This window comes from Sinocyclocheilus anshuiensis, unplaced genomic scaffold, assembly GCF_001515605.1.
Source record: "Sinocyclocheilus anshuiensis isolate Anshui unplaced genomic scaffold, SAMN03320099.WGS_v1.1 scaffold235, whole genome shotgun sequence".
NCBI lineage: Eukaryota > Metazoa > Chordata > Actinopteri > Cypriniformes > Cyprinidae > Sinocyclocheilus > Sinocyclocheilus anshuiensis.
This window is the reverse complement of record NW_015552562.1, coordinates 1,924,238-1,937,312: the sequence shown is the minus strand read 5'-3', so window position 1 is coordinate 1,937,312 and position 13,075 is coordinate 1,924,238. Positions and strand designations below refer to the sequence as shown.

The 13,075-nt window shown below is 37.7% G+C and overlaps 1 protein-coding gene across 1 annotated transcript in view; it reads right to left on the bottom strand.

Moving 5' to 3' along the window:
• The window catches only part of fam13b (family with sequence similarity 13 member B), a 54,187-nt gene that overhangs the window by 10,135 nt on the left and 30,977 nt on the right, over positions 1–13,075 (bottom strand). The window contains exons 8-13 of the mRNA XM_016455372.1: positions 6,471–6,512; positions 4,367–4,486; positions 4,120–4,243; positions 2,682–2,785; positions 913–967; positions 728–830 (exon numbers count right to left, since the gene is read on the bottom strand). Coding sequence (XP_016310858.1) covers positions 728–830; positions 913–967; positions 2,682–2,785; positions 4,120–4,243; positions 4,367–4,486; positions 6,471–6,512 — 548 coding nt within the window. The remainder of the gene's footprint in view (positions 1–727; positions 831–912; positions 968–2,681; positions 2,786–4,119; positions 4,244–4,366; positions 4,487–6,470; positions 6,513–13,075) is intronic.

Genomic DNA, 13,075 nt, shown 5'->3' with positions numbered 1-13,075 from the left:
AAATTGCTGGGTTTGTCTCTATTTTACCCAGCACTGGGTTGTATTTAACCCAGCATTTTTTAGAGTGCATGAGTCTGTGTGTATTCAGGTTTAAGTCCCCACCAGAATAGAAAAACAGGTACACACACACACGCAAACAGACACATAATGCTGTGGATCTATGGCTGAAATACAAATAAATAACATAGTCATAACTAGCATTCACTCAAGACCACATGAACCATATTTATGATTCACATACATCTACACATACATGAGAAAGCAGAACTGTGTATGTTGGTGGTTTATCAATAATAACGGTTTACATTCCGTATTTATAGCTCTGTGATCTATTAAATTCATCTCTCTCGAGTTTTAAATTCAAGGGCCCTGTTAACATTCAGCCAGTGTATAAATACACAAAACACATCCCATCAGTCTTATATGAGCTTAAAGGTGAAGTGTGTGTTTTCTTCACCACAGTTTGTACCAAATTGAACTTTCAAAAATAATGACTGATTTCAAAAAGTTTCCCCACTTCCACTGGTCAGTTACACAGATGCTGCCCTAAGCTTATGCAACTGGTTAACGTTTAATTAAAAAAAAAATCAAGATAACAATATTAGTGTTTTTTTCATATTATTCTAGGATAGGAAACTGTTTAACTGTTTATTTTCATTTTTTTCTTCACATTAGCAGTTAATACAGTGCAACTTATCTTTTATAGAGAAATAACAGAAATAGTTACCTTCTTGTTCACTGTCTGAGAAAATGCTTCTGGTCAAAGACTGAGGGCCGCTGTCTGGCTCTGTCGACTCATTATTAGCATTCAGGTCACAGTCTCCGGGCTCCTGCGAATCAGTGAAGAGCTTTGATTAGACGCTTCAGCATAGAAAAACAGACCGAATCCTGGTGCTATTCAAAAATACTCACACGGGTGATAACATCAGCCTGGTCCATCTGCTCATAGTCTGGGTAGTTCTCCAGTCTGTGTAAAGATGGAAACAAATGACTATGAACTCCACAGTGAGGTGATGAGTTCATGATCACGCATGTCAGTTACAGAGCTCTTTAAATGTCTTGCTTGGAAAAAACCTAGTTATATTTAGTCTATTAATAAGGGCGTAAAACAAGCAAAGAGAATTCAGGCAGGATGGCAAAAGTTTAAGTGTATTGAAACTTTACAAGTCACACCCACACATACTATACAAGCTAACAGACTGTGACTCTGGAATCTAGGACGCTCGCTTAACCGATGCAAGGTGTAACAGGCTTACAAAAGTTTTTACAAAAACACAATTTGAAGTTTACAAGCAATTTCTAGCTAGAGATTTCTATTATTATTATTTTCCATTAAAGGAACAGAACAATTTTGTATGTTCCTTGTAAAATGTTATTTTTGGAAGCTTTCAAAATCAGTCCAGAAATATACTCCACGTGAGCACACAAACACAGACATGAATGCCTGGCCACTGCATTCAAGGTTTCACTATACATACTCGATGTGCGTTCTTGCGTGCCTGTGTTCAAGGGGGTAAAATGCCTGTGCTGTTCAAATGCTCATGCCACTAAAAATATTATTCAGGCGTGTCAGATTGAGTAGTGTGTGCTATTGTATTCACTAAACCATGATAGTAAGTTAACCTGTAAAATGACTATAAAAGATTTGTGGTAATACTTTAGTATAGGGACCAATTCTCACTATTAACTAGTTGCTTATTATCATACCTATTATTAACATAGTGGCTGTTTATTAGTACGTATAAAGCACATATTCTGCATGACTATATTCTACAGCCCTAATCCTACCCAATACCTAAACTTAACAACTACCTTACTAACTATTAATAAGCAGCAAACTAGGAGTTTATTGAGGCAAAAGTCATAGTTTATGAGAATTGGACTTTAAAATAAAGTGTGACCGTAATTGTTTATGACCCTACAATGCATGCTTTTTAAATGCAACAACGTGATATTGAAAGTAGCTAGAAGCATTTGCATTCATGTAGGCCTAAAGATGATTTTTCGTAGTAGTAGTATATTTTATTTAATGCCATGTCAGCATCTTAGGCTATTTTCATGGCAAAAACCGTTTAAAAAATACAAGTATAACAAATACAATAAAAACCAGCAAACAAACAAACACAAGTTATATTACACAAGATTTTTTACATTAACATATGATGGCAAAATTCTACTAAATAACTCTTTAAGTGAGTTCACTTTATAAAAGAGTTTTCTACATACATTAAAAGCTAGACTGTCCAATAAAATATGTCTGACAGAAAGGGGAATCTTGCAGAACATGCATCGAGTAGGGTCTTCACCTTTAAGCAAAAATGCACGAGTCGGTCTTGTATGACCTATGTGACAACTGGTAAATACCACTTGATAAAATCTAGTTTTAAAAGAGATTAAAAATCTGTTAGAAATTTCCGGATGCATTTCATGTAATTTATTATTTGTACATGTATCCCACTCTTCTTGCCACTCATTTCATATATAACGATTAATAATAGGCCTGATCTCTGAGGGAGGAATTTGACATTTGTTTACATCTTGATTAAAAGAGAAATCTGCATGAGGAAATTATGAGTGGCACAATTCCAGATGCATGGATTCCTATTGAAATGAGTGGATTTCGCCTCCAAAAAATGTGCAAACTCTTAATTGTGATCGCATATCAACGCTTTCAATCTAACCTTTCTGTGCTGAGATTCTCAGCGTCTATGAGAGTCTCCGTGTCAAGGTCCATCCCAGAACTTTCTTCCGTGACAGGGCTGCTGAGTTGAGAGCCTTGAGATTCCTGCGGGGAAAAGGAGAGTAATTACCACTGACTGTACTGACAGGTTTACAAGTGAAAAAGATAATACATTTTGGCATTGCACTGGAGATAATCCACAATGCCAAATGTTCTGAACACTCAAACACATCAAGGCCTTGTGTGTGTTTACTGATGACGGCGTCTCAAGGTCGGGAGCTGATAACATTGAGGAATGGGGTGGCTCTCTGAGGGAGGGAGTGTTTGCGTTGAGCAGGTGGCGCTGTCATTCCTCAGGGATGGCTATTAAAAGAAGGTGACCCAGTTCATATGTTCCTAACCTGTGGCCAGGCCACAAGAACTTTATGCACGTGCGTGTGGAGGGAAGAGAAGCCTCCCAAAGAGACTGTTAATCAGCGAGCCAGGACCCCAGACACGCTCGTCATTTTATTACACCTCACAGTCAAGAGATGCAAACCTTTATCATCAGCTTTGGTGACGGTTCTTCAGAACCAGCTTCATCTCATTACTTAATTAGCTACTTGAGGAAAGTGCTTTATCTGAAATGTTTCGTTCGCTCTGGCACGGTGTTAAACGGGGGAAGAGCGCTTGTGCCCGCTGAGAACAGATGATGGTCTGTTTATCTGACAGGAAGGCCCTTGTTTCTAACTCTGCTGAGGAGGAGGTATTACAGACCTTGCTGATAGCATAGAGACTAAATATGCTCAAGGACTACAGAAATGATCTAATGCAGTGGTTCTTTACCTTTCTGACTCCACTGTCCACAGCAATATTCAAAGCCCCCCTAGCCCTAGTTTTGTTTTGAAAATGTAATCTATGGGCATTCTAAAATAATTTGAATTCAAATAATTACACTTCAGGATTCCAGAAACGTTCTTCAGGGAGCAATACTCTTTTGAACCAATTAATCTACATGACTCTTCCAGTCGTTTGTGTTTTTCAGAATAAGGACTAAGGATAAAGATTTATTTATTTTTTCCTACTTGCAATTTCTATCCAATAAAATATTTCAGAGCTTAGCATAACTAGTAAGTATGTGCATTCATTAAAAATGCACATGGCTTTTTTTTTTTTTTAAAGATTTTATTAATTTACATGACTTTTACATGTCTATACCACTTTTAAAATTCGGCTGCATCATATATTCAGGTTTTCCTAGGCTGTGAGAATTCTGGTTCTCCAAAGCAAACAAAAAGTTGCAGAGGGGGTGAATTTTAATTAAAAAAAAGTTATGTTCAGTTGTTTTTAGCTTCAGCTAGGTTGAGAATCACTGGACTAATCGCTGTTCCTCTGGCTTTCTTAGCTCTGTCGTATCAAATAAATAAAATCCAGACAAGCTTAACCCTCTATTTGCTTACCTCGCTATTCTCTGATGGTAGGCCCTCCTCTGTAACCTCCGAGAGAGTCTCAGTCTCTGCCTCAGATTCAGACTGCACATCTTCATGCTCCTCAGGCCCTGCTGTCTTCTGAGCAGGGCTGTTTCTGTGGAGGAAAATACATATAGATTCACATTTCCACCAAACATTAACGTTCAAACTTCAGCTACAAGCAAATAAACACCAGGTTCAGCGTCGACAGATGTGCTGTGTGTATTGTCAAACTCACCCCTGAAAGGGCTGGGAGTCCAACACCTGACTCTCATAGCTGCCGAGCTCCTTGTCAATAGATGTCTGTAAGTCTAACAAGTGCTGTTCCACTGCAGCACGGATGCTCCTCTGGATTATACTGCAAATAAACACATTCAAGGCATCTGACACAACTATATATAAAAAAAAATATTCCTATTGAGGCCAGAACACACAGTACCCATATTTATCACAGTTCAACCTTTTTAACAAGGTCAGCCAAAGAGTTTTCAGCACAAGCTCAAAGTTCTAACAAATAACCCTCCATTCTGAGTATCACAGATTCTTATGTCTGAAAATAGAAGTGTTTTGAGCGCACTAGACCTTCAGTATTACAACACCCAAGTCTCTGATGTGTCCTGCACTGAGGCTCTGGCTATGCTGAAGTCATAAGAACAATGGACCCCCAGCATGCCTTCCTAACCAACCTCCACGTGCCCATCTGGGCCAAAAGGCTCATTGAGTCACGCCGCCTCTGTGTGTGCCAAAATTCCAGCAATAAATCATTAGAGGATGGTGTTGTTTGTGCTGTGCACCTAAGTGCAGCAGAATTTCATGGCCAGATGCACTAGTTTTGCCTGAAGCCGCTGTTCGGTTACAGATATTTTAATGCATTTTCTGGTCCAAGGCCATTTCAAAATTGGATAATATTCTTCCTGCTGCCACAATACGCTGCTGATAGTCAAGGCTTCAGCTGAAAAGCCATTCGCTAGTAGGAAACTAAAAGCTGAATGTCATTTTTTCACTGTTCTTTATGTAATGTTTAGAGCTGAATGTTCTTCAGTGAGCCATACTCTTTTAAACCAATTAATCTACATGCCTCTTCCAGTTGTTTGTGTTTTACAGGATAAGGACTAAGGATACAGATTTCATTTTTTCTTACTTGCAATTTCTACGCAATAAAACCTTTTCACATCTAGAAATCACACTTTTAAAATAAGGCTACATGATATATTCAAGTTTTCCAAGGCTTTGAGAATTTTGGTTCCTCAAAGCAAACAAAAAGTTTTTGACGTCAAAGCGTCAAATGATTTCCTGATTTCTAGGATAAGCATTTATAAAAAGAAACGACCACCGAATCAGACCAAAAACATTTTCAGTTGTTTTTCTGGTCTAATTAATTACTGGTCTAATAGCTGTTCCTCTAGTTTTCTTAGTTCTGTCATATCAAATAAATAAAATCCAGACAAGCTTAACCCTCTATTTGCAGGTGGGTTTCTTTCATTATGAACACAATTAGCGGAATGTCAGCAACATTGCAGAATTCCACTTTCAATTCTAAGTCACAAAGTCCAGACGGTCTCTCTGTCGGCAAGACGGCATGCCCTAGTTATCTGCTTTTAAGACCATAATCACATTTGTTCAGCTACATTTTGCCTTCTGTCCACCTAAAAGGTCTGTTTATTGCATACTGTGGCCGTTTGAGTCAACAAATCTGATTTAGACCAGAGGATAATTGCATATGGTCCAAATTAACATCAGAGAAATGAACTTCAAATGGACCTATTGGTTAAAGAAAGACCTTGCATGCTGTTCATGTCAATATTAAACAAACAAGACTCAGAGCAAACCATATGGTTCTAGATGAGACTTCTAAGAATAAAACGTATGAATTATTTACACATACATATGTGACCCTGGACCACAAAACCAGTCATAAGGGTTAATTTTTTGAAATTGAGATTTATACATCATCTGAAAGCTGAATAAATAAGCTTTCCATTGATGTATGGTTTGTTATGATAGGACAATCTGGAATCTGAGGGTGCAAAAAAATCTAAATATTGAGAAAATCATCTTTAAAGTTGTCCAAATGAAGTTCTTAGCAATGCATATTACTAATCAAAAATTAAGTTTTAATATATTTACGTTAGGAAATGTGCAAAATATCTTCATGGAACATGATCTTTACTTAATATCCTAATGATTTTTGGCATAAAAGAAAAATCAATAATTTTGACCCATACAATGTATTTTTGGCTATTGCTACAAATATACCCCAGCGACTTAAGACTGCTTTTGTGCTCCAGGGTCACATATATGGTTGCCATTAAACTGTTTTTAAAAAAGAAGTAGACACTTACTCGGCAGATCCAGGAAGAATGCTGATGGAAGAAATGTGCGAACTGGAAAGAGAGGAAACGGAAGGAAACATTAGGATGATTATATTAACTGTATGATTTTTCCTACCCAGCATCCTTATGCAATAATCGCTGTATGTGCCATCGGGGAAAAGACGTCTCATTTAGTGTACATTTCACAAGTCACGTACACTGGTGAAAAACATGGTTTTTCATTTCCGGTAAAGGTCACGGGAAACGTCAGGAGTGTCAGGAAGTGGGCATCGGAGAGGAACTGGGGGCAGGGTGACTTTGCTGTCCCATAAACAAATTCAGACATGCTAGGAACGCTTGCTTACATAACACTAGCTGCCTGCTACTTGTTAGCACCCGTGTCAGGTTCTGGGAAAGGAACAAATAAGGCCTTGACTGATACAGCAGGTGTTCACAGGCCGGGCCACATCAGCACACAAACACACACGCAAATGAGCGTGTACAGGAACAGGACAAGCGTGAGGTCCCGTGTCATTTGGCGGCAGCTGTGCGGTCTATGGTACAATGTCTTGACCCCTTAAACTCTCTAGGCTGCTAGGAAGGCTTGTGTCCAACCCATGTGATCCCATGAAAAAGGAAAATCCTGACACCTGACACTTTCTAGAAACTACAGTCTAGTGCTAGGTCTGAGCGTCAAATGATTTCCTGATTTCTAGGATGTGAGCATTTATAAAAAGAAACGACCACCGAATCAGACCAGTTCACTTTTTTTGTTAAATCTGTCAGTTTTTCTGATTTTAAGATTTTTGAGATCTCTTTCCTCATTCATTCATTTGTAAAAAGCAACAACTTCATTTTAAAAGTATACCAAGTAACTTTTTCCACTACACTCCCCCCCCCCTAAAAGAATTAATAATATTTTAAATAAATTATAGTGTTCACTCACAACAAATAAGATATAATCACATGACCAGCTAATACTTCATTCTAATTCATGAAGAACCTTTAAAGGGGTCCTATTATGCTTTTTCACCTTTTTAATTTTAGTCAGTGTGTAGTGTGTATGTTTGGGCACGGACAGATGCCGAACGGCGCCACCGGTGTGCCTACACTCATAGAAAATAATGTATTTGAATTTTAAAGATGTGGCGTGGCGCGACGCTGCGCTTCTCGTCCGGTGCGCGACCGGCATTATAACCCCAATTTGCTATTGCATACACACTACACACTGACTAAAATTAAAAAAGTGAAAAAGCATAATAGGACCCCTATAATGTAGATCTATGGCACATTGAAATGGCATTGCCTATTTAAAAATAGCATTGCTATTACAAGAGCAAGTGTCATGGAGAAAGCAAATGGCTGCTGGGACAACTGGACAAGAGAAGCATTTTTTTTTTTTAAATGTTTTTTTTTGTGCTAGTTAGCACTGAAAAGTGCATCGCTCGATATCGCAAGAGAGAACAAAACGAGCCTTGTTTAAGACATCCTCAGTATCTTGCCCACACAGAGCTCTGGAGATCAGTTACAGTAATGCGTTCACACTGACCGTGCATTACTCAGCATGAAGCACTCTAATAAAGAACCTTCTGTAACATGCTTCCATTCATTTCTTCTGCAAGACCTCACCTGAACTCTGATGCAAATGATTCAGCCTGAGAAACATCAAAACTACAGATGCATGATATAGAGTCAGTTTGGCTGATACTGACGGAAAATATTTATGGTTGATAACTTATATGATTGAATTTAATGAAATAAAATGTATTTTGTTTTCATAATCTTTCATCAATGTCCCTCTTTATATATCAAGCATTACACAATGGGATAGTATATTTTTTTTTACCATGGGTTTCCAGTGTGACTGGATGGAGATCTGATTGCACTTAGTCACGCAAAAAATAACTTGTCACTTACATATTACATAAGAGCTTGGGTGAATTAAAATATTTCCATCATTTACAGGTTTCCTGCATTCCCTTCGTTTACTGAACCCTAAGTAAAGGGATTACAAGGGAAGAAAAGTAGAGAAACGTTTTATAGCTGTCTTTAGGAAGATAAATCAACAGTTCGACAATACAATTTCCCATAGATCTCCATTACTTTTTAATTGATTAGAATACGGAACTAACTTTCACTGTACTGTGTATCTTCTGATCACACTTGTTTTCTAGTGCAAATGTCTAAAGATTTATAAAATCAAGAGACATTTACCTGAAAAGCAAGAAAATTTTACTTAGAAACTGATTAAAATGAAGCCATTTAAACAAAAACAAGTATCTGTCAACGGCCTCAAAAAAATCTACTTAATTCAAGGTGAAAACATGTAGCTCATTGACAGACATTTGTTCTTTGTTTTAAACAAACTCAATTTTGTTCAGTTTCTCAGAAAACAAGACTTCAAATATCTTCATCTGCATTTAAGGCTGTTTAGATATTTGTATTAGAAAACAAGACGAAAACACCGAGGAAGATTTTTTTTTTTTTGCAATGCATGCAGAAATTAATACCTAATCACGATATTTTGAATTTAAGACTCTCTGTTCTGATTTAAGACCTTTTTTAAAACCCTGATATTGCTAGGAACACTGCTTTAATGAAAATGCATGCTAATGCTAGCTGTAAACGGAGCCAATATGTAATAACTCTCTGTGCCGACATAACCACACAAAATTGTACTAACCAATAGTATCACAGCCTAACATGCTTCATGTTGTCCTTAAAAATATTTTTCACAGGGCTATAGTGTGAATAATCAAGCAGCCAGAAATAAAGAGTGGACGGTAGTTCACATAGTTTCACTATGAGATCAGCTGAGGCTTTAAGAGGATTACAGACGGCTTCCTCTGACTCGGCACTTTATCTTATCAGCATGAGTGGCCAAAACACATACACACACACGGCACTCATTGGTTGTGAATTAAATGCTGTATCATGCAGTGATTAATCAGTTTCACAATTCTGCCCGAATTTCCATCTCTCATTTTCACCAAATAATCCTATTTCACTCATCAGCAGTGTTACGCAAGTTAGCAGGGCTTTCCGTCATGCGATCTGAGAGGCAGTGAGCCATCACATGCAGCCTTGGCCGAAAACCAATAAACAAGACATTCGGATGGGAACAAATCAATCCAGTTTCACCCAGAACGACAGCCTCTCTCGCAACACCCGCAGCTCTTTTCTACTGAATGTGGAAAGATGAGAGCTGTTCTCCTCTGAAACATTACCTGTGGAGAAGGACTTGACAAGCCATGTTGTTCGGTTTGGTTCTCGTCGACGAGCCGCTCTGGTTGTTTACGTTGGGCGTAAGGTTATCCTGACTGGGCACTTTGTGGTGCTAAAGTCTGGATGAGCAGGTCAAAGAGCAAACACAGGCTGCCGGCGCTCATTCTGCGGAGTCCTGTATGTGTTATTTGTCTGTATGTGGGACTTAGCACTCTGCTAAAAAAGTGTTGCAGTGGAAACGCTGGACCCTTACTTAAATACACAGCCGTCTGACGCAGCCTTGTCGCTAGTGCTCTGGGCCAATCGTCTCTCCATACACACACAGAGACAGAGCACTCCCTCTCCCAACTCAAACACCTGTTAGACATTTATATAACCCCGCTACTGTCCAAACAACAGACAGTCTTCACCCCTTACTGCACTGCTGTTTACAGTTAAGGGATCACTGACTGATGAAATCACACATAAATCCATGAATGCCATCACAGATGCCATCTTAAATGGATCGTTCAGCCAAAAATTGAAATTCTGTCATCATTCACTCACCCATGTCATTCAAAACTCATTGCTTCTGCTGTTCTGCTCACGAACAGCTTAAATTTTGGTCGGTTTCTCACACAAAACCATCATCTGACGGCTTCCTCTGACTCGGCACTTTATCTTATCAGCATGAGTGGCCAAAACACAGTATTATGTGAAGCATCCGTATAGTCTGTATTTTTTTAACTTATGTATAGGTAAACATTTATATATAGTATATTCATAGTCAAAATCTGTCAGTAGGTTAGCTGTGTATAGGTACAGTGTTTATGTGAAGCATCCGTATAGTCTGTATTTTTTTAACTTATGTATAGGTAAACATTTATATATATATATATAGTATATTTATAATCAAAATCAGTCAGTAGGTTAGTTGTGTATAGGTTTTTACTGCTTTACTGTATAGGTTTTTACTGTTTTACTTCATTGTTGTATGCCTGTATTTATGTAACACCGTGGTCCTGTGAGGCACGACATTTCGTTCCACTGTACGTCCCCACATGCAGCAGAATGACAATAAAGCTCAACTTGACTTGAACTTGACTTGATCTGGCTTCAGAAGGCTTGAAATAGCATTTCAAGTAATTTAGATCACTTATGGATTTTTTGAGACTTTGTGTCTTTTTTGAGCCTTTAATTCATTGTAATCACACAACCCTCTACATTGCGAATAAATCACTTGCATATGCGACTAAATCTTCACTCTGGGTGACTAAATGATGTCTAATGTTAGCCACTGGCTAATAAATTCTCAGATTTTACTCGCCAGTGTGTGAGTTGGAGGCTAAGTATAAGTTTAGCAGAGATATATTTTCACTCACAGTACACTCTGCCTGAGCGCTTCAGAGTTTCATCTGTCAAGCGATCTGTGCTATTTTTCAGTTCATCTGAATGGATGCGCAGCGCACCTGTATTTGACGTACCGTAAACTGAATGACCAAAGAAGCACAATCACCAGTCCTAAGTTCAGTTAAAATGACTAATATGCATTCATAAATGGTTATCAAGTTTAAATTCTAATTACTACATTTCTATCATTAAATAATACTTGATAATCATAATATCATATGTTAAGAGTGTACTTGTGTATATACAGTATATATCAATCAGTCTGGCGAGTAAACTAAACAATTTACTAGCTAATGGTGATTCAATTGCCAAGGTGTCTGTAGAGGGTTGTCACATAAAGAGGAGCACTGAACTGAAAACGTTTGGCCGAAAATTAATTTTCACTCTTTACATGAAAGAAGTCCGAGCTTTCAGATTCTGTCAATTTTATAATGGGTTTTATAATAGGGTTTTACTAACCCTAAATGGTTTTGGTATCCTGGGTAATACAAAAATTAAAATAAAAAAATTAAAGTAATGTTTAAAAAAAAAAAAAATCATGAATTTGTATTATTTGCATCCTAATAAGATGGAAAATACCCATAAATTAATTTTCTGGTGTCTCTTTATGGTCTTGCCCTTTTTAGGGTTAATTATGTAATGAAAAAGTCGACATAAAACTGCCTTGTGTGCAATTTAAATTTTTATATGCAACTAATTGTTTTATTTGAGTGTTGATTATTAAATAAATATTTGTTTCATTTTTTATGGTAAATTAAAAAAAATAATTTTCGGGTTTTTCTGTTTCAATAGAGAAATTATTTCTTTTCATTGCTACCACTGAAGGGTTGATGGTGACAGAATTATCATTTTTGGGTGAACTATCCCTTTAAGCAGCACACTGTCAACTAGACACTGGTCTCAGCCAGATGGAATACATGTCACACTTCCTGGAGTTCTAAGGATAAGCAAGTGTATCAATTAACTGGAAACAAAATAAGAAGGTTCCACTTCAGTAACCAGTGAAATGACCCAGTTGTCATTCCCAATGTAATTCTGATGAGATAATAGGAGAACGAGAAACCCCATTAAACAAGAGATTTACAGAGGATGGCAGAGTCACACAGACGTTGTCCTCATGGCATGTACTCTGATAGCTTGGTCACAGCGAGTATCAAATTTCCCAGTGTGTTATGCCTGCTGCTCGACATGCTCAGGTGGTAGGATGTCGAAAGAAGGGTGAAACCCAATAAATGTAGCTGGATGCCTGCGGTAACACTTAAAAAGACGAGTGGAAATGAGTTATTACACTTTCCATGAATGGCTGACCAAATAGGCCAAGAGTTTACGTCGTGTCAACACTGTACTTTACAAGAGTGCATGGGAAAAGTAGGAGACTTGATTCAGAGGGAAGACTCAAATGTGCTGACACAGATCTGTCCAGGAGGTCCCAACATCTCCAATGCCACAATATACCACGGTCCTCAAACTGTAGTGTGCCATAGTGATTGAAGATCTATGCTTGAAATCAAAAGGTTGTAGGTTTGAATCCCACAAATGCCAATCAATGAGCAATCTCCATTGCGCTCCAGAGGGATAGCTGTTGAAATTTGTGTTCCTTTTGCTCAAACGGTAGATTACAGCACTAGCAACACAAGGACCAAGGTCACAGGTTCGATTCCCAGGGAATGAACATGCTACACGTACAACTTGAAAGTCACTTTGTAAGTCATCAAGTTATCAATATCAGTGTGAACAACCTTTATTTCAAATAGGGCTTGAAAACGAAAAAAAAAAAAAAATTAAATTGGTTCACTCCGAGCAGAATTGATATTTTAACGTTTCTGTTCCTGCATTCCTCTGTATTATTATCGTTCCGAAACCAGTTTGAGTAGAAAAAATACTGGTTAATAACGTAATTTTTTTAACTTTTTCTTTGCCTATAATAATAATAATAATAATAATAATAATAAAGTACAGCATTTTCTTAACTCAAAAAAAAAAAAAAAAAATCTGGTATCTTAACCCGCTGCGCTAGTCAC